This window comes from Anser cygnoides, chromosome 14, assembly GCF_040182565.1.
Source record: "Anser cygnoides isolate HZ-2024a breed goose chromosome 14, Taihu_goose_T2T_genome, whole genome shotgun sequence".
NCBI lineage: Eukaryota > Metazoa > Chordata > Aves > Anseriformes > Anatidae > Anser > Anser cygnoides.
Genome location: NC_089886.1, coordinates 4073661 through 4097109, shown reverse-complemented (window position 1 = coordinate 4097109; position 23449 = coordinate 4073661). Strand labels below are relative to the sequence as shown.

The following is a 23449-nucleotide window of genomic DNA, read 5'->3' as shown; positions in this document are numbered from 1 at the left end:
TGTGATGGAAAGATGAACCCAGCTAAAATTAATTTTTTGAGCGACAGCTTGAAGCTCAAACAAGTGGAAAACATGGTGCAAATTGTACCTAGCTTCAAGAAAGGGATATTAATGAGAAATGCAATGACACAGCAATGCTAATCGGTTATTAAAACAAGATCCTCCTTGGACCACTGAGTGAATATCCTCCCCTTTCCTGTAGTTACCCTTCTCTTGGATAACACACTGGAGGGAAGCAAAAGCTGTACTGCACCACTCACCCAGAGCCAGCTGCGGAGCTGAAATGCTGCTGCATCGGAGGGAGCAGTTGTGTGGGTTTGTGCTCACGTGCAAATAACTGAGCCAATGCCCCCTGGCAAAGGTGGTATGATTATTGAAAATAAAAAGTGATTGAACTTTCCTTGTATGCTCTGTTCCTTGCTAGATATAAGATAAACAGAAAATGTCCCGTGAGCTACCTTTATGTCTATAATACACTGACAGCTGTCAGGGAAGGAGAGAAACCCTGGGATCCTCTTGCTGGCATCATTCTGCAGCTGCAGACAGGACAAGCATCAAGCAAATTACATGAAAGTCAGTTGATACTCAGACCCTTAAGCCCCAATTCCTGGCTATAACACAGCAGACATCATCACCTTCTTATATTTAGAGATGTTCAGTTTATTTTATTATTTAAAAGTTGAGAAGTTTTCTGGGCTCCTTTTTTCCTTGAACTGTCAGAAAATCAAGTAACCTTTCCCCAAAATGCATGTTTTCCTCTACTGCCAGGGCTGATGGAAGTCAAGGAGCAGCCTGATAACTTCTACCACAGACTCCAGGCTGAAGTTAACCCTCTCAGTTTACAGCTGAATTTCATCTTGAATAGCAGAAAGTGAGGGTAGATCTCAGCTGTTCCTCATCAACCGCTGTTTAATGTTTAATTACCTCTGTTGGTGCTGAGTACCTGAAATGTTGCTGAATTAATTGCAATAAAAGTATCCTTACTTTTCTTTACAAGTATTTTTGAAAATATCAATTTTTTTGTGTGTTTTTTTTCCTATTTCCTTCCAGAGTTTAAGTTTGACCGATCTGTGCAAGCATGCAGATTTGCTCAAGGTAACTTGCTAACTCTTTCATTTTTGAGCTTAAGAAGGCTGATTCACTTTGAATCTTTTTGTTTTGTTTTTCTTTACAAGCGTGATTTTAAAGCTAGTAAATATTTTTGAAGATGTAACAATGATAATAACATACATTACTTCTCTTGGTTTTCAAACCCACATCAAGATTTTCAAAATCTTGTTTTTAAATAACAAAAGCAAACATAGAAATCTCTTGGCAACAAGTTGTCTCCTTTATTTAAGTGTATATTAGATTAATTCCCTTAATGAATATTTTTAAAAAGTACTATGAGACAGAATAGTATTAAGAATCTTTAGGAAGAATGAAATACAGTGATAAAACATTATTGAATGGCTTAAAGATATCTTGTTCTATGTCTCACTATTTCATAAGGAAACTGTATCTTCAGCTGATTAATGATCATGTATTTTTTCTGTGATTCTTCAGCATGGCTAAAATTGGACATTTATGTGGAGGTACAGACAAATGGTTGAGATGTATGTGACATATAAGAGTGAATATTTTGAAACGTCTTTATTTGCTTTCTAAGTCGTATGGACTGGAAAAAATGCAGATCACTTAGTAGATAACAGAAGAAAACGTGACCTCTAGAGAGTGTTAAGGCTGACTTTCATGTAACGCCATATCTTAAGCTAGTGAGATTTCTCTGAAAAGAGGTCCATCTTGGGTACTGTTAGTGGAACAAGCATCGTTAACACTTAATGCTTCTGCAGTCACTTCTCAACAAATTATTGCTTCCATCGCATCTTCGCAGTTTTTTTTTTTAAGGGATTTTTCTCATGCATCCAGTTGAGACACACAAATTAGGCCTTACCCACCTAATGTGGGGTGAGCTATTACAAAATCACTTCTAAATGTGTCATCATCACACTATATTCGGCTTCCGCTTCTTAAATCAGGTTTCTAGATTAATGTCACTTCCCTTCAAGCCTCTTCTAGTCCAGGCTATCTGATTCCAATTACTTCAAAGGCTCATTGTATGTCATGTTTTCTACATCTACAGTCACTTACCCTTTTCATTTTAATTCTAAATAATTAAAAGATACAAAACAACACATAAATACCAACTGAGAGTAGTACTTTAATCCCTGGTTAATTCTGGGTAAAATGAAATGATTACTACTTGTGTTTTCTGAGGAATATCCAGTTTATACATCTTAACATATTGTTATCCTTTTTCTACACTGTCTTTTGTATGATGTGACCCCGCTTCTTGCCTTAAATCTTTGTTACTTCACAAATTTCACAAGATGAGTCTTTTTTCTTATATATTTATGGAGATAATGTACTGAAAATCTGAAAAGAACACTACCACAACCTAGAGCACACCTCCGTCTGCTGAATTTTGCAAGAATTAAAATGGCTTTTTCCTGTTTTCACTATTTCTATCTTACTTGTATATTAGCTAACATTCTTACTTTTTGTTTTACTGCTTAGAGTATGACAGAACAAGGAAAGTGTTCTATTAAGACACAGGAGTCTTCTTTTTTAATTGATTGTAATTGCAGAAAACATGCACTCAGTTGGATGCAGGTCTTCATAATCAAGGTTACCTCTAGATCCTCTCACCATAAATAACCTGATCTGTGAACTGCAGTAGCTCATCTTTCTTCCTCACATCTCTCCCACATTGAACCATACAGTGACATCTGCAGCTAAGCTCATCACACTGTGCACCAAGGTTAAACACTCATAGAGCTCGGAGAAAGCAGAATTTTTTTCAGTCCCTATCATGGATGGGTTGTAAAGGTTTCAGCTTAAACAAATCCAGCAAAAATACTTTAAAAAAAATCCAAAATTTGAGTTGAAATTCTACATTAAAGCTTCTCTCTGCTTTGTAAAATGACTTTACAGCACACAAAAAAGGAACAGATGCGATTATAATCTCCCGTGACTCTTCCGCCTGCTGTATTGATTTAGTTGTCTCTCCTTGTACTGGATTTTTGTCCCATTATTTTCTTCTTGTAAGAAAAATGTCATCAATTACAAATTCTCATCTCTGCTGATTATTTTTGCAAACACCTCCTGGAATTATACTTTGGGTTTACTATGAAGCTTTTGTTTTTCAGAACTTTCTAGTACAAGAAAGTACAAGAGCTTTTTCTATACCTTTCATCAGTAGCTACGTCTGTGGTACCTGGGCTTGTGACTCAGGACAAGATGGTACTAATTCCTGAGCCAGTTGCTATCCTGTTTGTCTGAATGCTTTGAGGGGTCCATTTACTGGCTCAGGAATGACTACCATCTTCTAGACAATCCTCACAGTGCCTGTTTTGGGAATACCCTTGCCCACAAGCACCTGGAGGAAAGGATCATCAGAACTAGATGATGAAGATGAGAACAAAGATGAAATAAAAATTATCTGTCTGCAATCTACAAGATCTCAGGACAACAGGCAGCTGTGGGCTCCCTGTCATCCTGACAGTATCTGTGGTTTGAAAAGACGCAGGGAGAGAGAGAAGGACTGGGATACCCCAGAGGAGCGTGAGAACCATCTGATCTTGTCCCTCATGGCACTGGCATATGGACTCTCATGAGTATTGGCCTTTCTCTTCTGGTTTTCAACATATATTTGAGACTTCTGGGGACTCCCTTGCCTTGATATGCTGCTGGCACCCAGCTGTATGTGTCTTCTGCAACAGATGTGCCCTCCAGATGTCCTCAGAACTTGAACAGAAGTTGATGCAGAGCAGTAGCCAGCTACACTCAGGTCCAGAGGAAGAGGATGCTGATAAAGGCAATGCTCCAGGAGCCTGTCCCAGTGCTGGCTTCAGCTGCTGCTTTTGAAGCAGACTAGAAAGTTCTGCACCAACAAAGGAGAGATCCTCCCCTGTAGTGAGAGCTTGAACGCATCCTGTATGCTGGTCACTATGAAGCTGTGCGAGCACTGGGGCGTCTCAAGTCTGTCAGATAGCTATAGGTTGTTGGGACAGTGGCTGAGCACTGCAGAGCCATTCCTTCAGTCACTTTCAATAACCTACCAAATATGTATATATATTTTAGAGGGAGGGGGTTCCAGGTATTAATTATATATGGAATAATCCAAGGTAGTTTGTCTTTCAAAAAAGATATATTCCAAGGCAAGCTTTCTTTTGAAATTGGTTGTGAAATCTGGATATATATATATATATTTTATTTTATTTTTTACCCAGAAGAAATAAACACAAACCACACAACTTGTATGTAGTTCGTGCTAGGGTTAGCACACAAGTTAAACATCTCCCCAGGCAGCACACTGCATGCTCTTTATGATATTTCTCTTATCCAGCCTATTAACATTAGTACCTCCTGATCAAGCCTCGTTTTTTCTTTTTGTTGTTGTTTTGTTTTTAGGCTTATATTTCATTTCCTTGTTGTTTCCTTTACTTGGCACTTCTCCTCCCCCCCACCCCCACAGTCTGATAGGGTGTGGTGGTGGCTTTTGCATACAGGGTCTAGCAGAAAGGAGGCTTTTTTCTGGTTCCTCTCTTCCTCTCTTTTATAATATAATTTCAAGTGAGATAACGTATTTCTGCTGTATCTAAATGCACAAATAGTTTAAACACAATAGAAATACAAACAGCAACTAAAATAGTTCTAGCCCAGAAATACTTTAGTGGAATCATTTTGACTTATGACTGCTGTTTTATTTTTTTGTTGTTGCCAGTCTGGACATTCCTTCTGCTGGATCATTTTTTTTTCATGTCAATCATCTGCTAACAGCAACAGACTCCCATTTTAAAGAGTAGATCTTTTATCAGAAATCAACTTTATCTTCAAAACAGTTATCTTTTAAATTACTGCCATGGAAAGGATGGGAGGAAAAAGGTTTATTTTCCAAATTTTTCTCCAAGAGCTTGCCTTTTATGCACAAAGACTCTGGAAGGAAAGGTATCATTAACGCAGCATCAAAGAATCCAAAGAAAGAATAACCTTTTCTCAAAGCAGGGGTGGCTATTTAATGAACAATTCGCTTAATTTTCAGACACCTTCTCCTTTCAGATGAAAAGCAACAGAAATACATGTCAAAGAAACCAATCATGGCAAAATATCTGTCCAATAGGCAGACTCTAACAGAAAGAGATGATAGTACAAAGGACTGAAAAAAGCAGCTCTTCTTTCTCTTTCTTTCTTTTGTTGTGAGCACAAAGATAAGTGCATGGCAATCAGATGATTTTAATGAACAATCCAGTTGTTTGGCCTGGATGGTATAATTCCAGATGCACTCTGTAGAAGTTTGAATTCGAACTAGTTCCTTTCTAAATTCTCACTCAGCTGGCAGGAGCACACTGCTGGCTGTCAAGGCAGCCCCAATGCAGTGGAACTTTTTTCTCTGGAGGGTGAAGATGAAGGTGTGTGAGAGAGCAGTTACAAGAAAAAATAGTTTTCGAAAGCTTGTTTCCCTCCATACTCTGCAGGAGTTCAGTTTTATCACAGTGTGCTGGACTGGTCTGATTTTGAGTAGGGAGTTCCATCTGCACTGAATATAACATCTGCAGTGATTATAAAAAGCCCTAAAATTTCAAGCTTAAACTTGTAGTGCGTGCAATCAAAATCTTGGAATACAAAAACAAATAAATGTGGGTTTTTTTGGTTACACTTAACAGCTGGTTTTGGAAGTATCTGTGTGGCAGGCATAATGTAGAAGTGTGAGAGAGACAGAAGACCAGTGAGAGGAGTAATTGAGCATGGTGGTACAAAGAGATTCAATTAGCAAGTACATAGAAAATCTTCAATGTTCAGTGAAACTACGTAGTAACAAGATGGTTGGAGAAGTCATGTAGAAAGCCTGTTTATTATTTTATTTTTTTTAAACACATTCAAAGGTCTCTTAAACTTCCAGGCAAATATTGAAGAATTAAGGATTTGGGGACTTTTTGCATTTAGCCACCATCCACTTTTCCCTCACTGTTCTCCACTACCAAAATCTGTTTAGCATCGTTTGAAAAATCAGGTGTCCTTTAAGCTGTATTTTACCTTAAGGGTGGCTTTCTCTTCTTTCCCTCTTTTCAAAATCCAGACAAACATATGCAAAACCTGAACACCATGTAATCAGTTTAATGTTTTTCTCAAAAGTGAAGTATGAAGAATAGCTCCGTATATGTAGAGAAGTTGATTGTACTTCAGAGTACGAAGAACATCTATACTGTTGACAGTAATTATAATGTTCTACTTTCTCTTCTAACAGTTTTAATACTTCTATTAGTGTTGTGAGTTTTTTGTTTGCCTTTTTTAAAAATGAATGTTCTCCCTGGAGCTTGCAAAGAGACTCCAATCTGTGAACTAGGCCTGGGGAGATGAAGTAAAAATCTTACTCATCACTTAACTCACAGCAAAGTATGGTAATAATAACTATTTGAAAAATTAAAGTGATTTCCGTCATTAGTATTTTGTGTTGTTTTTTATCTTGGACTCTAATGAAAAACAAATGTTTCTGTATATGTGTGCATGCATATATATACATGTATATGTTTGTAGTTGTATGCCTAAATCCAAAAGGTTATATGTAGACATTAGAGGCTGCCTGGATGATTGTGTTTATGTCTCATCTACGGAAAAAAAAAGCCATGTTTCAACTTGGTTCAGTAATATGGCCTCCATAATTAAGTATTGAAGGAGTCTTTGCTTCATATGAAGAACACTCTAAAGTCTTTAAGGTTTTGGGCTTCTCCTTCACAGCTGGCTGTACTGAGGGGGATCCAGGAAGAGCTGCTATCTTTGTCTGTCTGTGTAGTACCTGTGACTCCGAAGTGATGGTTTACTTCTGCAGCCTGAACCTGACAATGACCAGAGAGTCCTATGAGTTTGCACGGATAGGAGATTTGAGGAGGTTTTAGGAGTGGAATCCTTTTAAGATATTGCTTCTAAAGGAAGTTCAACTTTTCTTTTTACTATTCCTTTGAGAATACCTATTTGCTTTTCTCTTTTCATTGTGTTCTTGTTTGTTTTTCTTTACTGTGAATCTTCTATTACACAATAGCGTAGTACAGTAAACTTTTTTTTTTTTTACTGTTGTTGTTGTTTGATTTGTTTGTTTGTTTGTTTTAGTTCTTTGCCTTTAAAGATGCTCCCTCAGATTTCCAGCTGGTAAATGTTTTTTCTAATTCCATGGTCCTCTCTCTCTCTCTCTAGTTTCACATATGCAGGAGATTTTGCAAATCTTTACAAACTTTCTAGGACATCTTACACCATCGCCTACAAGCCATTTCAATTATGCCTTTTTTTTTTTTTTTTTAATGTAAAACAAGCCTGCCTCATTCCCCCCCAAAAAACCAACCCCACAGACAAACAAAAACCTTTGCACCAAGGATCTCATGGTGTAAAAGAAATGATGAGAAATTGATTTTTTTTTTTTTTACTTTTTTTCACAGCTTTTTGTTTGTTTTTGTGCAATGAACTCTGCCTTTGGCTTAAGAAGAATTTCTGTGTCTACCTTAACATGCAGAGAGGTCTACAAGGGCAGGTTGGTATAGCATAGTAGTTCTTGCTGAGGACTTGCCACATTTCAAACTGTTCAGCAGCTGAAGGTTTTAGTGTCCTTGAAAAGGACTGAGCTGTTAGCTTTGATAAACTCTGCTAATGTGAAGGCTATGTGTAAAGTCAGGCTTATGTTTCTACCTCTGCCAGAGTCAGGCTGCAGCTTGGATAGTTGCTTTTTGTCCTGTCAGTGAAGCATCAAAAAAATATATATAGTACTAATGCAATAATTATTCTTTAAAGAAACAGAGATGTGTGATATCTTCAGCATTCAGAAATACATTTAAAAGTGGGAACTACGTAATGCTGTGGTGATTTCACATTTCCTGTACAGAGCTGTTCTTCTAACATACGTGTTTATGAAACAGTTTAGTTACGTCAGTCTTACAGTTAGCTCTTGGGAGTTTGGCTTTTTTTCTTTCTTTTTTTTTTTTTTGTCTGTCATTCAGCAATCTTTTTTCATTGTTATAGTGAGGGTTTTGATTTCTATTTTAAGCCAGTTTTAATTTCCTTCTTGGCTAGATTTGAAGGGGATCTATTAATACAGTCCATTTCCCTAGAGAAACTTGATGGATATAGCTTTTGTAACATTGCATAAATTAGAAATATTTCCTCTTTATTACTTTGTGTAGCTGTTTCATTTATTAACTTATGTTGTGGAGAAAAAAAGCTTTGAATTGGATTCTCTTTTACTTGCAAGTAATTTACTGTGCGATGTTTTGGTTTATTGATTTCAGAGTTAGCTTCCAATATGTCAAGGGAGAGAATTAACCATATAAGGGAAAACACGTATTTTGATATTGTAAGAATCTATTTTTGTTTTTACTTAGCTCATAATTTCAGCTTCAGTTCTTGATACTGTTTTTGTGTGACATCCAGAAAAACCTTTTGGACAGAAAGGACAGAAAACAAGCATAGCCATGTGCTTGGCATTCAGCTAACAGACTTTGCACGAGGGGCAACTCCTTCCAAATAAATAAATAAATAAATCTGATTCTGACCAAGAATTCTGATGTTGTCTACAACATCAGAGGTGTGGCAGACGTGGCCAGCAGCAGCTCTCATCTTTCGTCCCTGTTCCAGGGTTTCCATCAGGCCTTGGCTCTTTCACTGGCAGTAGCTCCTGCTGAGCAATTTGCGGGACATTTTACTGAGCCAAATAGTGAAGACAGGTACTTGGAACAGACTCCTCTGGATCACTGAAATCTGGAGTCAAGTATGTAGTTTTCCACAGGCTTAATGAAGTTTAACTTTTTGGCCAAAGTCTTCAGGCTCGTGTTCCCAAGTAGGTGAGGGAACGCTTCTCTCCCCATCCGCATGCATCAGTGAGAGCTTGGATTTCATTTCATGAAGGCAAAGAATAGCTGACCGGGGCACACCTGTGAAGAAGTTCGAGACTTTGTATGTGTATATGTGTGTGTGTGTGTGTATGTATACATATACACACGCTCTTGGGGTTCAGAGATTAGGAGTGAAGCCCCCAGAAGTGGGTTTCTGTCACTGGTTGTATTTCTGTGTTTCTCTGCAATTCTGGGAGGAGTGGGGAAACGCCTGTGCCTGAGGAGGCTGAAGTGAGACTGCAAAAACATCTTCATTAAACTCTTTTGTGTGTCTGTCTTTAAATATAGGTTTTCTGTATGCAATTTCCTATATTGGTTTATAATAAGGAACAGTTTTCATGTCTGCTGCACTACAAACTCCTCCATCTATCAGTGACTCATCTGCCTGTTCAGCACAAAGAAACAGCCTGATTTTAAAATCCATTTGTATATAGAGCTGACAGAGACTTGTCAATGTTTGAAACTTTCTCATCATGAAAGTTTTCTTTTTTTTTTTTTTCATTTGGCTGCCACTAGCTTACATTATCATTCCTCATCTTTTAAGACTCAGAAAAACTAACGAAGAAAATGAAAGTGCCTTTTTTTTTTTTTTAAGGTAAGAGGAGTGAGGTAAAGTTTCAAAGTTTACGGGTTTTTTTTTTTTTCTTTTCAATTACTGTCACATAGGCCGTTCACACTTGGCTGATGGTTTTCCTTGCTCTCTGTAAACAATGTGATCTGCACTTACAGTTAGTTTGATTCATTTCCATAGCCTCATTTGTGAATGTTATCTCACAAGGAAAAGCCATCAATTATGACACTGTTTAATTTACTTTTATTGGACTACAATAGTAGAAATGGATGCTTATGTTTAGATTTCATTATTCAGAAAATTAATCTTTTTTACACTTTCAATAAATATGAGCAATTGCCCAACTCTTCCCATTTTATTGCTGCTGCTTTCAGGCTCCCTTTGTTAGTTCAGTTCTGCTATTTATCTCAAGGTGGCAAGTAAGTGTGAAAGCTTTTTGATTTTCTTTTTTTTTTTAATTTTATTTTTTGTCCATTTGCTTGATGACGACTGCATGTCTGTCAGGTATGTTCCTAGCACAGAAACCACAACCCTACAGGTAATTTCAAAACCAAGTAAATCTTGCTTACACCAGTTAGCATAAAAACCCAATCCCTGCTGTTAGAATCTTTTACAGCTCATTTTTCAGCTTACAATTTGTCTAGATTCAGTAACACTTCAGATGTTGGAGCTCATGCTCCTTAAATATTATTAGATTGTCTCTTTAAAACTTCTTTCCATTGACAGTTAGGTTAAGGTATACATAAATAATAGTAAATGACCAGTAAACAGTATTATTAAAGTAGGAAGTAACTGGGTGCTTTTCAAAGAAACCTTCTATGCTTCCTTCTAAGTGACATTAATGTCAGCGAGTGTCTTTACGAATCACCCACCACAGCATGCAGGGTATTAAAAAGCATCCTGTTGTATCAGATGTGGAGAGTCCTACCTGCAAGGGGAAGGCTGCCTCTCTGCTCTACTCTAGTGAAAACAGCCAGAAAACCTCAGTTGTAAGGTATTTAATGCATTTAAAAGAAAGGGGAAATAAGATGTTTTGAGGCTATAAATATGTATTTTATTCTCATTTTCTGTAGAGTAAGTTGCTCTATAATGTATAGCCAAGGTTAGACACCAATTTTCTAAAAGATTTGTTCCAGAATAGAAAATATCACTGACTTTTGTGCTATAACTTATTCTGGCTATTCTGACACTGGGAGGATCCTGCAGCTCCATTGCATGGCAGTGTACCTCTGGCAAGTTTTACATGCCAGTATTGCAGACTCTAAATGTAGAGGCTGATTTCTGATATATTTACCTCCAAGACTAAACTGACACATGCCAGACACTGTTTGGGGGCATTCTCCTGCTGTCACTGAAGTGAACAGCGAAATGAATATTCCTCATGTTTTACAGAAAATGTGTGGGTGGCAAGAATAACATAAATGACACATCAGGTCTATTAAAGCAGAGGCTGACGTTGGTGGCAAACTGTCGTTAAATCTTGTCAGAGAGAAGCTTTGGAAATTACTATCATGTGTTGGGCTTTTTTTTTTTTCCTCTATTCTGAGTGCTCCTATGGATCATGAATTTTGGGCTAGTATTCAGCAAGAATCAGGCTGCTTTTAATAAATATATAAATATATATATATATATATAAAAATATATATATATATAAATAAATATATATATAAATATATATATATAATATATATATATAATATATAAATATATATATATATATATTGCCTTCAGAGGGCCCTGTGGTAATTGGGAAAGCACCGTAATGGTCCAGGTATCTTCTTGACAAGAAAGTGTCATATTCTGTCCGCATTTGGGATAGATGTGACACACTGCTGGACCTCATCCATCTCCTTAGCAGCCCAGTAAAATACCCCTGCAGCCTGACTCAAGTCTAATGAGATTCATCTCCTCTTTTACACACCTCAGAAGCTCACAAGGACTGTAACAGGGCTCCTGTACGTACACAGCAAGGTGTTGGGTTGATGGGAATGCAAACCCAGTTGTTTGTGCAAACGTCAGGGAGATTCATGGTCTCCTTTCTTACTCTTCTTCAAGAAAAAAATAAGATGACTTTTAAGTCTGTGAGAGAAATTAAATGAAACAAAACTAAAAAAGATATTTAAATATTAAAATATTTAAAGTTACTTGGTATTAACTCACTAAAAAGATATTTAAATACTAAAAAGATATTTAAAGCTAAAAAATATATTAAAATATTTAAATTTACCTGGTATTAACTGAATGGTAGAACATCGATATTAAAGAAAAAAAAAACAACTTCAGTTCTTGAGTTCAAAAAATAAGCTGTGTGGTTTCTAGTTTTGTTTGTTTGTTTGTTTGTGTTTTGTTGTTGTTTTTAAATAACACAAACCTGCAGTGGAGTGTTCTTTTGAACGTTCCCATTGCCCGGATAGTGCTGAACATGATGGGGGAAATTGTTTGAAAGGAAATGAAATGTTAATTATACCTAAAAATGGCAGCGTCTGTTCCATCTGCATAATCTAACTTGTATGGCTGTCAATAAAATGTCAAACCTCTAAACAGGCAAGTCTAGTATTTATGAAAAAAGACTTGCCTTAAAATTGTAAATAGAGCAAAAATCTTTTAGTTCTGAACAGAAGACGTATCTTGGAGCAGTCAGTTCCTTTGCTAGGACCCAGGACAGCAATGGGACAGGCACTGCTTGAACAGGATTTGGGAAGAAAAACTTTTTTAGTCACTAACTAAGGAGTTAGTATTGCATTAGAAACTGCTATGGAGTTGTCTATGCTCACCTTACAAAATGGGTATTGTCAATCAAAGGTAATCCTTGGAAATTAAGTATTGATCTGGTTTGTTTCTTATGTATGGCAGCAGGAAAAACTGTCCCCATGCAGCTGCTCCTGCTCAGGTTTCCCTTTTAAAAAGCATGGTCCATCTGAGTAGCCCCCCTTCTGTGTCTGTATGTTAGATGCAATTCCCTGTTGGCTTGGCTTTTTGTCTTCAGCTGTAAATGTAGGTCACCTGGCTGTCGTGCAGTATGTTCCTTATCTGGAAAACCACAGGTCCTTGCACGTAACTTCACAGTACGCTCCATTTGTCTGTCTTGTAAGGAAGTTCATTTTGCTGGAATAATGAGTGGCCCAGCTGCTCTTCTGACGTCAGCACTGCCAGCAGCCCTTCTTATACCCATCCTGGGCAGCCCATGCCACTCTTTGTGACACGGACACCTCCAATGTTCTGTCTGCTGTGACACAGCCAGGGCAGGTGCCCAGAGTTAGTGCTGTGCCGCTGAGGTGTGGCACACCTTCCACCATGTAAAGAAGAAGAAGAAATATAGATATCATTAGTAATAAAAAACAATAACCTCTTCAAAATAAATTAATACCTCCCAAATAAATAAATAAAAAATAAAAGCTCAACCAATGTAATACTGGAGAAATTAAGTAGCTGTTGCAGCATTTTAAAGATACAGCAGTGCAGCAAATGTTAAACAAGCAAAAACATCAGGTTCTACCCACTGCCCAATATTGAAGACTTATGTGGTACTTGATGCTGAGATTTGTGGGTTTGAAGGCTAAAACTTGGAAAAAAAATATTTTTTACTCAAGTAAGATGATGGAAGGTTCATACATTAGGATTAAAGATGTGTTCAATACCACAACTGCATCCACAAGTGGCTGGCTGTAGGTGAGGAAATGTTTTTTCCTCACAACAACAACAAAAAAACAAATTGTGAGGGTGATGGAGCACACTGGCCCAGGTTGCCCAGAAGGTTGTGGCATCTCCTCCTTGGAGATACTGAAAAGCTCTCAGTGGCCCTGCTTGAGCAGGTGTCTGGAGCAGATGAAGTCCAGTGGTCCCTTTCAACCTCAACCCATCTCTGATTCTGTGAATGCAAAATATGTGACCTAAAAAGAAAATAACAATACTTATAAAACTTTTTCTTCATTAATTGCATAGTGATTGTGAATCGTTTCTTTTGTCTTTATGTATTTTTGACTCATTTTTCTGTTCAGCCAAGAAATTCATTTGCTTTTCATCCATATAATGAATAACTCTGAACTAATAACACTGAACTATTTATATGAGTTTTTGCCTGGAGCTAGCTCAGGGTTTTCATACCTAGAACCAGCTTGTTTCTGTCCTCTCTGTAACTCTGCCTGACTCATGCCTTTCTGACTCCAGAGCAGACCACAGGATTGCATGTCCTCAAAAAAATCCTCTTGTCACTGTAATCACATCTTAAGAGGAATCTGAACTTCATATTCTTTCCAAGCCTTGCATGTTTTGAATAAGATATTTTAAAAGGGATATTTTTTCTTTCAGTTTCAAGCACCATTAAGAGGCTGCCTGTGGAGTTTTGCCTCATCTCCACGTGCAGATACTGCTGCTGGTTTATAGGAACCCTTTTCTCCTTCTCTGATCGACATATTTATCATATGAAACATGATTAGGAAACTGCAGGGTTTATTTTTTCCTTTAAAACACTTAATTTTTTTCCCTTAAGGAACAGAAATCCATCACTTACATGTAACATTCTAAATCCCTCTTTTAATAGGCATGCTGTTTTCTCTTTTATTAGGTAACTACTTCACCATCTCCAAAACATCCATGTTTCAAGATGAAAAAGCCAATTTCATTTTGAGCATTTTCTTGTTACTGTATACAGTCTTCTTTTGTAGATTCTCCTCACCACTTTCATCTCTTCCAATCATTCTGAATAGATAGAAATTCACCAGCAGCACTTAAATTCAAAACAAAATAAGCTCTAGGAGGGAACAGTTTTATTTTTCTTAGGCAACACATAATTATCCACTCCTCATTTCATGTGGAATTTATTTTCCCATTAGGCTTTCAAGGGGCTGCAGCTGTATCCTTCCCTTCAATCTCCCCAAAATACTCCCATGCTGGATTTGCTTTCTGGTCATTTTAGCAAACCAATTTAATAGAAAAAAAAATTTACTAAGCTGCCATTTCTGGGAATGAATCCCTCTGATAATATACCTAAACAGGGAGAGCCCCAGGGAAGAGCAGACCTAAATTTTGGCCATCTCTTTGTCTTCCTAAGCACCTTCATTGGGAACCTTAGTCTACAGGCACAGACTCTCCTTTTTACTTACAATAGCTGAAGAGCTGGTTCTGTACCCAACACAGCAGGTAGTAAAGTATGTTGATTTTGGCCTCAGGAAGTAGCAAGTCTGTAGTAGTTTAGACTTCCCTTGCTGGGTAGCAAGATGAAGTAGGCAGACAAGTGACTAGGGAGGTGCATGTTTATTCAGGATTTCTGCTTAAATGAATGGAAATGAATGATTTGGGTAGAATAGTATAAGTATGAAGTATGTGTGACCCCATAAATTTCATGCTTTGGGCTTATTGCTTTAATTTGGAGAGAAAATTAAAACCTGGAGCCTAATGAGAAGGCTCATATATAATCAAAACAAAGCAGGTTAGAGGAGCATAAAACAAACTGCTCCTCTAAAAGCAAAGACTGGTGGAAAAAAAGAAAAAAGTACTATCAGACACTGGGAAACTAAAGCTTACATTGTCAGATTATAATCTACCTGACCTGTGGCTGAGAAAAAGGATTCTTCTTTCATTTTTTTTTTCTTGCTCATTCCACAAATGTACGAGTCTTTTAACCTCCCTGCATAGTTTTGGCACTGTTTGAAGAGGAAATAATGTATCTGATCTCTAAGTCCAGGCCTAATGGCATAAGAAAGGAAAATAAGGGACACAGAGAACCTTCTTTTCACCATGGTTTCACCATGGTTTCAATGGCCAATTTTTTATTATTTTTTCCCCAAATAAATGTCTAGTTAAAAAAGAAGAAAATGTTCTCCTAATTGTGTCATTTAGCTGGTGTCATCCCTTTCTGAGGGGCGGGGAAGGCTGTACATAGCAAAGATGTTAAATAACCACGGGTGTGTTCTAGAACGAATTACTGTTCTGGTCACAGTGTGCTATATTTTATGTTGCCTTATATATTTAATGTTGCCTTATACTCAGCACACTACATTTTAGAAATGATGTTCCTATTTTTTATTTTTATTTTTTTAAGTATGCTAGTCAATCTTCTTTTGCTCAAAATGTTTGCATGTTTTTCACCTATCAACCATCAAGACAGAGTTTTTGAAGGCTCAGTCATCAGGATTCTTAAATGTCACAGTTGATTACTACACAGATTAGAAATCACAGTATAAACACGATGTATTTATCCTACCCATTAGGTTCACAAAAATATGACGTGAAATCCAGAATGTGAAAGACCAGAGAGACTTCCAGATCCTTCAGCACTGCTTGAAAAGTATGTAATGTTCTTGCCACCTTTTTGTGATGGCATATCATGTCTGTTTGTAAACCTGATTCTCTTGTATCCTTCCTTGCAAAATAGGAGCATGCCAAGTATAACTGTAAGTGACTCACAACTGTACTTGCCATAGTGAAATGAAAGACCTATTTTGCCTGACTCTCAAAGGTGACAGTATTGACATTTTGTTTTTATCATGAAACAAAATGTGCAGTTTCAAGGGTGCTCGAATTCTGCTGCCTTCAAAATAAAGTGTATTGTACATTTCAAATGCTCTGAGGGGCTCATTCACAAAGCTAATTTCCTAGAATAATAAAAAGCAAGAAATATGTTTTCCAGGCACGTGAGCAAAAGAAAGTACATCGTACTACCCCTGGGTAGTAAATGCAGTGGAACAGAAACAATTTGAAGTCAATTGGCATGCACACTGATTTACTGCAATGCATAGCCTGGACTAGTGATATTAGTCAGATTATGTTGGTCCCCAGTTGAACTGAGGCTGAAGGATTTTGTAGGGTATTTAACCACTTCATCCTCAGGTTGCTAAATAGATGCTGAAGAGCTGTCTTGTCTTTGGTTTGGTTGGATACTAAGCAAGAACCTTAGTGACACCCATATGTGGATTATTACTAATAATCATGACATTTTAGAGGTGTAAAATTTCACACCTAGGACGCCTGAGTGCAACACAGTGTCTTAACTGTTATGTTATGGTAGAATTAAAAAAAAAAAAATCTTGTGATGAATCTGATGCTTCCCATTTCTGTGAGTATCCTGTGGCATATTGTGATATGTACTTCAGGTTCATTCTGCACATTGCCTCTACTGAATCTGTGATAAAACTATGGATGATGAGAAGGCTGCAACTTCTTAAGGTTGCAACTTCTTAATCCAAATACAAGAACCCATTGTGAGCTTAAAACACCTATTTCTGAGCTCTCCATTTCAGCAGGGACTGAATTGAAAGTGATAACCGATAGCTTATATAATTGAAGCATTGAATTAGAGTACAAAAGATGAGGCAAAGGAAGAGGACAAGCTCTGTTCCTTTCTTGAGTTTTTCTTGTCCAAGACTGAGCAAGCAAAGGCAGTAGACAAAATACAAATAGGAGTTTAAGACAAGTAATGGATTGCTAGCCTTCAGAAAGAGATCTGAAGTGAATTTGTCTTTAGCATTTCTTCACTTACAGCATGTAACACAATTCAACCTAGGAAGCTAGGTATCATGTATCTAATACTGATAACTATTTAAAGTAGTCTTCGGATTAATGTTTATGTAATACCTTCTTTGTGAGGGTGTTTTCCAGACAGATATGAAGTTGTCTCACTGGACAAATAAACTTGCCCTTGGAAGAAAAACAGTCCTTGCTAAATTAGGAAATATAACCAGAAAGCTATCAATGTAGTCTCTCTCAGGATGATTTTTTGTTTTATTATTATATTTTTTAATCACTGAAGGTAAGGACTTTAAGTACATCTGAAGCTCACAGCCTACCTATGCCTACCTATCACAACATGGATATTCTTTATTATAGTATTTCAGAAGGCCTAGCAAATGTCTATTTTTTTGCAAACTATTCTGGTCATTGACAAAAGAGGATGCCTTAACACTTTTAGATGATAACAGTTGCATGAAATGAATCCTCAGCCTTTGAGTCATCCTAAACACATTTCAACATTTCTGATTCTTTCCTCACACTGCCAAATTTTACATAAGTGTAAAAATGTGTTTCAGATGTTCTGAAATTGTTTTTCAACAAAAGACTGAGATCCTCAACCCCCTTCCCACCACCACCTTGATACACTCATGCGTGAAGTTTTTAAGAAGAGAAACACCTTTTTCACTCCACAATAAAGCAGATTAATATGAGTCTGCTCAAGTTTTGGAAAAGGTTTTATTTGTGTAGTTTGTCTTGAGGTTTGCTTCAGGTTCTGCCCTCAATACCACATATAGGCTATTAATTCCTTTTTAGCATTAATGTGTGGGCAAGCAGTTAGTGTTGGTGACAAAATGAGCTGCCCTCTTTGTAGTGAAGATGTTTGGAGGATTTGAATCTTTCATAGCAATCCCCCATATCCCCATCTTTTATTTACCAGGATCAAGAAATTTCCCAGCATTGTTGGGATGCAATCACAAGCAAGTTCCATTTTGGCACACGTTTACTACCGTTATATTTGGTTTATGCATGTATCAAACCAGGGGACACCTAAAAATACTGTTAAAAGAGTCATTGGAAAATGTCTCATGAGCTAATCACATTTCCTAGCACAACAATGATATCAATGCAGACTTTGCTAAAAGGAGCTAAGTCACATAAAAATGTATTTTGTTTTGAAATACCAAGAGCTGAGAAGGGTGCCAGTGAGAAATTCTGTTTTAGCTTCCGGGGGACGCTGAGGAAGCTACTGCGCTCTTGTGATGCTTTTCTTGTCTAATGTTCTCATAGTGTTCACCATATGTGAACCTGTGGAGGGACAATGTGGAGGGACAATGGCAGAAGGATTGTGTTGTCTCATATTTTCTTTCCTTATCTATTTTTCTGTCCTGAAAAGACAGAATGAGACAAGGGGTCCACAAATCCAAGCTGCATGCTAAAAACAATAGAATGTTATATGGAATAGCCATTCTTTTGTGGATATTGTTTGAAGGTCAGAAAAATTATTAGAGATGAAAGATCAAAGACAGAAGGAACGAGTTAAATACAGTGCCTGTGGAGCATGTTGACTTCATTCAGAAGACTGTGAACAAGGAATTTACTAGTGGTTTTCTTAACTGAGCTGGCATCTTTACTAGTTTTCACTTTTGTTCTATCAATGAGTAGACATATTATGTGAAGCACTTTGGAAAATGTCTGGCATTTCTCCAGGCTAAATTTGGCGCACTTACTAAATCTTTCTGTCATCAGCTTGTAGTGCTGGACCTGCCTACCCAAAATCTTTATCTTTTTGCCTCCTCCTGTTGACTCTAGAGAGAGCAAAGAGGGACTGTTTTCTCCCATGTGAAATTGTTAGTTACTTTGGGACTTATTTTCTTCAGCTACAGAGATTGATGTGTGTATGAGCCGATCCTTTATCACTGTTTTATGTTAAAGTCAAAAGAGACCATTGCATGATCTCTCTCTCTTTAATACTGCTGATCAAGCTTTACTATTTCCAAGCATAACTGCTTTTGGCTAGTTACTGGCAGTCCTGGACAACAGTTTCTACCAACTTTCTTGTTTCTGAGAGATCTTAAATGACTATTTACCAATTTATTTTATCGAGATTAAAAGTTTTTGAAGTACTGCTGGGAAGTTCACCTTCAGCTAGCTTGCATTAGCTGATAACTCAGAGTACTGGCATCACACCAGCATCCATAAGCAGCTGTGATTTAGACAAGCTTGGTCTGGTGATAACACTGTTTACAATAATGCTTCTGAGAGGAAGAAAGGCCAAAACCAAGTTAGGTTCAGAAATGTATTTTCAGATGTTGTCCTTCAGGCCCAGGACAAGTAGTAGAATACTTTAGGACATACAGGCTGCTAACTGCAAAAGTTGACAATATTGGTGCTAAAGTGTACTAACTTGAGTGTCACCAATACAGCTTGAGCCCTCTGTGTTTGCAAGTATTAAAGTAAAAATTTAATGGAAACCCTCATTTCAAGGCCTAAGCTTTTCCATTTTATAACTTGGGTTATTACCTAAGGCTCTTTTAAACTAAAGTAAAATTGAATGAAGTTGATTATCATCTGTCATACGTTGTGTATTGTTTTCAGTGCTCAAAAGTTTAGATGGAAAAAACTTCTTTTAGACAAGCACAGTTAATCTTGGTTCTGGTTTTTTTGGCCTCTTGAAATGCTTGAAGGAATTGAAAAGCTATCCCAAAATGTTATCTGATTTCCCCTGTAAAGAGAGAAAATGTGAAGAGTAGCTCCCAGGAGCTTGTCTCTGCATGAGACTCATCAGAATCACACTGGCCATAGTGAAGACTTGCAAACTCCTGCTTGTCAGCCTTAGTGATAATCCCTGTGGGAGTTTAGAGCTACTCTGAATTAACCTGCAACAGTGAGCTACTCTAAATTACCCCTGATGAAAAGTGGGAGTGGAGAAAAAGAGCTTTGATATCATGCTTCTATTCTCTGATTGCTTCAGATACCTACAGGATAAGTATGGCACAGCTGAGAGTTTGGAACGCCACTGGTAGAAGTTGTGTTCACCTCTTAAGAGGCATCAAGAATACAATATTTTAGAGGGGCTAGGAACAGTGCATACTTCTGGGGGCTGAAAAGTCAAATAACATTTTTGTGCTCAAAATCTGAACCAGAGACGAAAGGTTAGTGTAGACATATCATTTCACATGGAGTGACTATTATTCAAAAGATACTTAAATATTGTTTTTAAAATATGATAATATTTACATTTATTTTCCACTTTGAAATGGCCTTATATTTACAGATTACAATCTAGAATCAGATAATGAAAGTAAGCATAAAGTAATTTACTGTCATAGAAGCAAAAATATCTCCTTTGATCTATAATTAATTGATGGTTTAAAAAAAAAAAAGTTGTACTTTTGTAATTGTACATTTTTGTTTTGCATAGAAAAAAAGCTGAGATTTCTTATTATGTTTTTATTCTTACACAGAATATCTAGTTTTATTTTATGTCCTTTTCCCCTCTTGAATATTGAGTATTTAGAGATTTTTACTCCGAGAGATGGGTAGCTTATTCTTCTATTTAAGGGCTCTTATTTCAGCTCTTCAATGTGTGTATTAATTCTTGCTAAAATGAGCTAAAAATCAGTCATATGTTGATTTTCTTTATGGACAGTGTTTTAGGGCACACTTATCAATACTCTTATCCAGAGGAATACTTAAATGGAAATAAAAATATGAGAATGTCATATGGTTTCATGTGAATACTCTTTGTAATAATCACAAAATTGTATTTTCTTTAATGTGTGAAGTTCTTTCTCTGTACATATTTATTTCATTTTACAGAGTACAGAGAGATTTCTGTAATAACAAATGTAAAAAATCTTTGTTATGTAATTACAGTAAAATCCCTTTTCCTTGAAATTACACCAATTTACAGAGGAACAAAAAGATGAACAGATTGTTATGAAAAATTGGGAAACTCTGGAAAGGAAATAAATAAATAGCATAGATAACTTCACCTGGACAAAAAATAAATAAGTAAATGTTATATTGGAAATATTCTCTTATTGGTCATTGGTTTCTGTATCATCAATGGTCAAGAAAAATATTACTTGACTAAATGCTTCTGAATTTGTCTTGTTATATGATAGTTCTGGAGGGAATAATATTTAATTGAGATATAAGTAATTCAGAAGACATCAGTGGAAATGTTAAGATGGGACATCGTTGTGAGAGTGAGACATATGTTCTGACTTTTAAATGCAATTAGAGTGGAATCCAGAATGAGAAGGTATCATGGGGAAAAATGTCCGTAGGGATTTTAACCAAACATATTTTGGAAATGTGCAGGAAGTGTTGCATAAAATCTGATTAGAAAAGACAGCAGAGGGAAAGGATTCAGAAGGGAAAAGGGAAGTGTTGAATGCTAAATTAATATATGCTCAAATGTAAGAGTGTCTATCTGGCAACTCACCCTTAACCTGTATCTTGAGGAGAAAAGAAATAATGGTTTAGATGTAAAAAAAACTTTAGTAGAAACAATCAACCACTTAAAAATACAAATAGGGTAAAGAGAGTTAGGATGGGTCTAGAAAGCTTATGTAAAGTTTGGGAAGAAACAGTGGAACTGGAGATGAACTGAAAGGCAAGGTATGGCTTGTACAGGACAGGGGTTAATAAGGCAATTGTAAGCATGTAGCCTTTCACAGACTTCCGTCGAGATATGTTTAACAAAGATGCAGCTGCTGTTGTATAAATGAAAATGAAGGAAGAGTTGTTGTACTGTGATGTTTCTGACTCCTAGCATGACCCTGACCTGCAGAATCAACAAAATTCAGACTGTAAAAAACTGATACCAGTACAGAAGACAGCTCTATTCTTCATATTTGTGATACAGTCACATGCGTGCATGTGTTGAATATGTTCTCACAGTAATATAGTGAATAAGTATGGGTTTGAGCAGGTGCTTAAAGTTAAGTACACATTCAGTTGTTCTGTTGAATGAGAGTCTAAGCTAACATGGAGAAACTTAAACTTTTTCCTTTTTTTTAACATGATATCTGAAATTTGCTGAAGTTCATCATCACAGTTCGATGTGAAACAGGACATACCAGGTGAGGTGGACTGGTTTATTTGGTAATTTCACTGGAGTGTATTATGTGGTGGGGACACTTGTGTCTAGGTAGCAAGGATCAGATGGGAACAGCACTGATGGGGAAGGACAAGAAATGTCATGGCCTTGGATGGACCCATATGGCTGGCATTAAATGGGAGATGGTGAGAGTATCCTGGGGGGGGGGGGGGGGGTTCCAGTGAACACATCTGCTCTTACCATTCAGGAGAGAGTCCAGAAGGCTGCTTTACCCAGGGATCCTGGGTACAGTCTGAAGCTGTTTTTCTGGTGGCCCTCCTCTGTCAAGCGAGAGAGGGGATTGATTGTATTGATTGTTTTATTTGTTTGACTGTTGGTTTCACTTTCTCCCTCCTCCTTTACTTCCCCCCATCACATACACACACCTCCTTGGGCCGCCCCCCTAAGAGACAAGCTGTCTCAAGACAGCAAACCGATCTCAACCTGTGCACGGCAGACGGAGAAGCAGAGGGGGTGGCACAGTCAGATGAGGCAGACGTGCAGCGTGTGAGAGGGAGAGACCCCCAGCAGAGCCCCCCGCCCCGCTGGGCGGCCCAGAGGTAGCTCTGCCCTCTCCAGGAGGGCTTTCTCGCCACGCCTCCTCTAGGGCAGCCCTTGGAAGGGCGCGAGGGCACTTGCACAGCTCCGGACGAGAAGGGGTCGCTCTCTAAAAAAAAAAAAAAAAAACACTGAATCCACACCTACAAGAGGAGGACGGCGTGGGAAGGGAGGGAGGGCGGGGAGGGAAGACGGGGAGGACAACGCAACCCACATGCCAACCCCGCAGCAGCAGGCTTTTCCACCGGGAAGCGAATCCCCGGCTCTCCCGGGGAGCTCTGCCCCAGCCGCGCGGAGGGGATGAGGATGAGGAGCCGTCTCCACCGTGCCGCCGGCCGCTGCAGCAGTGTGGACAGCTCCCGCCCCGTCCGGCACGGCTGAGCTCCGCTTCAGCACCACGGACAGCTCCGCTTCAGCACCACGGACAGCTCCGCTTCAGCACCACGGACAGCGCCGCCATGGGGGGCCGCGCCCGCGCAGCGCCGCTCAGCGCCCCGCGCCTCTAGGGTGAAGCGGACCCGGCCCCGACGCGCACATGTAAGCTGCTGCCCCTGAGCCGAGCGGCGAGCAGCCCCCGGGCTCTGCCTCGTCCAGAGCCGGCTCGATTTTCGGTTCGTCTGAGAAGTGCCCTGGCTCCAATGCCGGTCCCTAGTTGTGCTCCGGGAAGTTTTGCTGGGGTTGGAGATGTCTCGATGCAGCTTGGTTTCCTACGAGCCTGGGTCTGGGCTGGTGCTGAGCTGGGTGGGTGGCTGTGGATAAAATCGGTTCGGCTTTCTACCCTTGGAATTTGTGCAAATCTGTTCGGTCTCAGTATACCTCGAAAAGGCTTGGTGTATGTTGCTGGCCACA

General features: G+C 38.3%; 1 protein-coding gene and 2 long non-coding RNA genes across 4 annotated transcripts in view; 2 read left to right on the top strand and 1 right to left on the bottom strand.

The window, feature by feature from the left end:
• Positions 1–615: 615 nt before the first annotated feature.
• LOC125182000 (uncharacterized) lies at positions 616–22684 on the top strand. Its single transcript, XR_007160834.2, has 3 exons — positions 616–1095; positions 15696–15772; positions 21988–22684. It is a non-coding gene; the product is annotated as an uncharacterized lncRNA (long non-coding RNA).
• On the bottom strand, positions 8866–12874 carry LOC136786383 (uncharacterized). The gene is made up of 3 exons (XR_010824910.1): positions 12261–12874; positions 11408–12165; positions 8866–8954 (listed from the first exon to the last, which is right to left on the bottom strand). It is a non-coding gene; the product is annotated as an uncharacterized lncRNA (long non-coding RNA).
• Positions 22685–22781: 97 nt separating the features above from the next.
• TRPC7 (transient receptor potential cation channel subfamily C member 7) overlaps positions 22782–23449 on the top strand; it is a 71172-nt gene continuing 70504 nt past the window's right edge. For both annotated transcript variants that reach the window (XM_048057403.2, XM_048057404.2), the window contains exon 1: positions 22782–23137. In XM_048057403.2, coding sequence (XP_047913360.1) covers positions 23136–23137 — 2 coding nt within the window. In that variant the 5' untranslated portion in view covers positions 22782–23135. The remainder of the gene's footprint in view (positions 23138–23449) is intronic.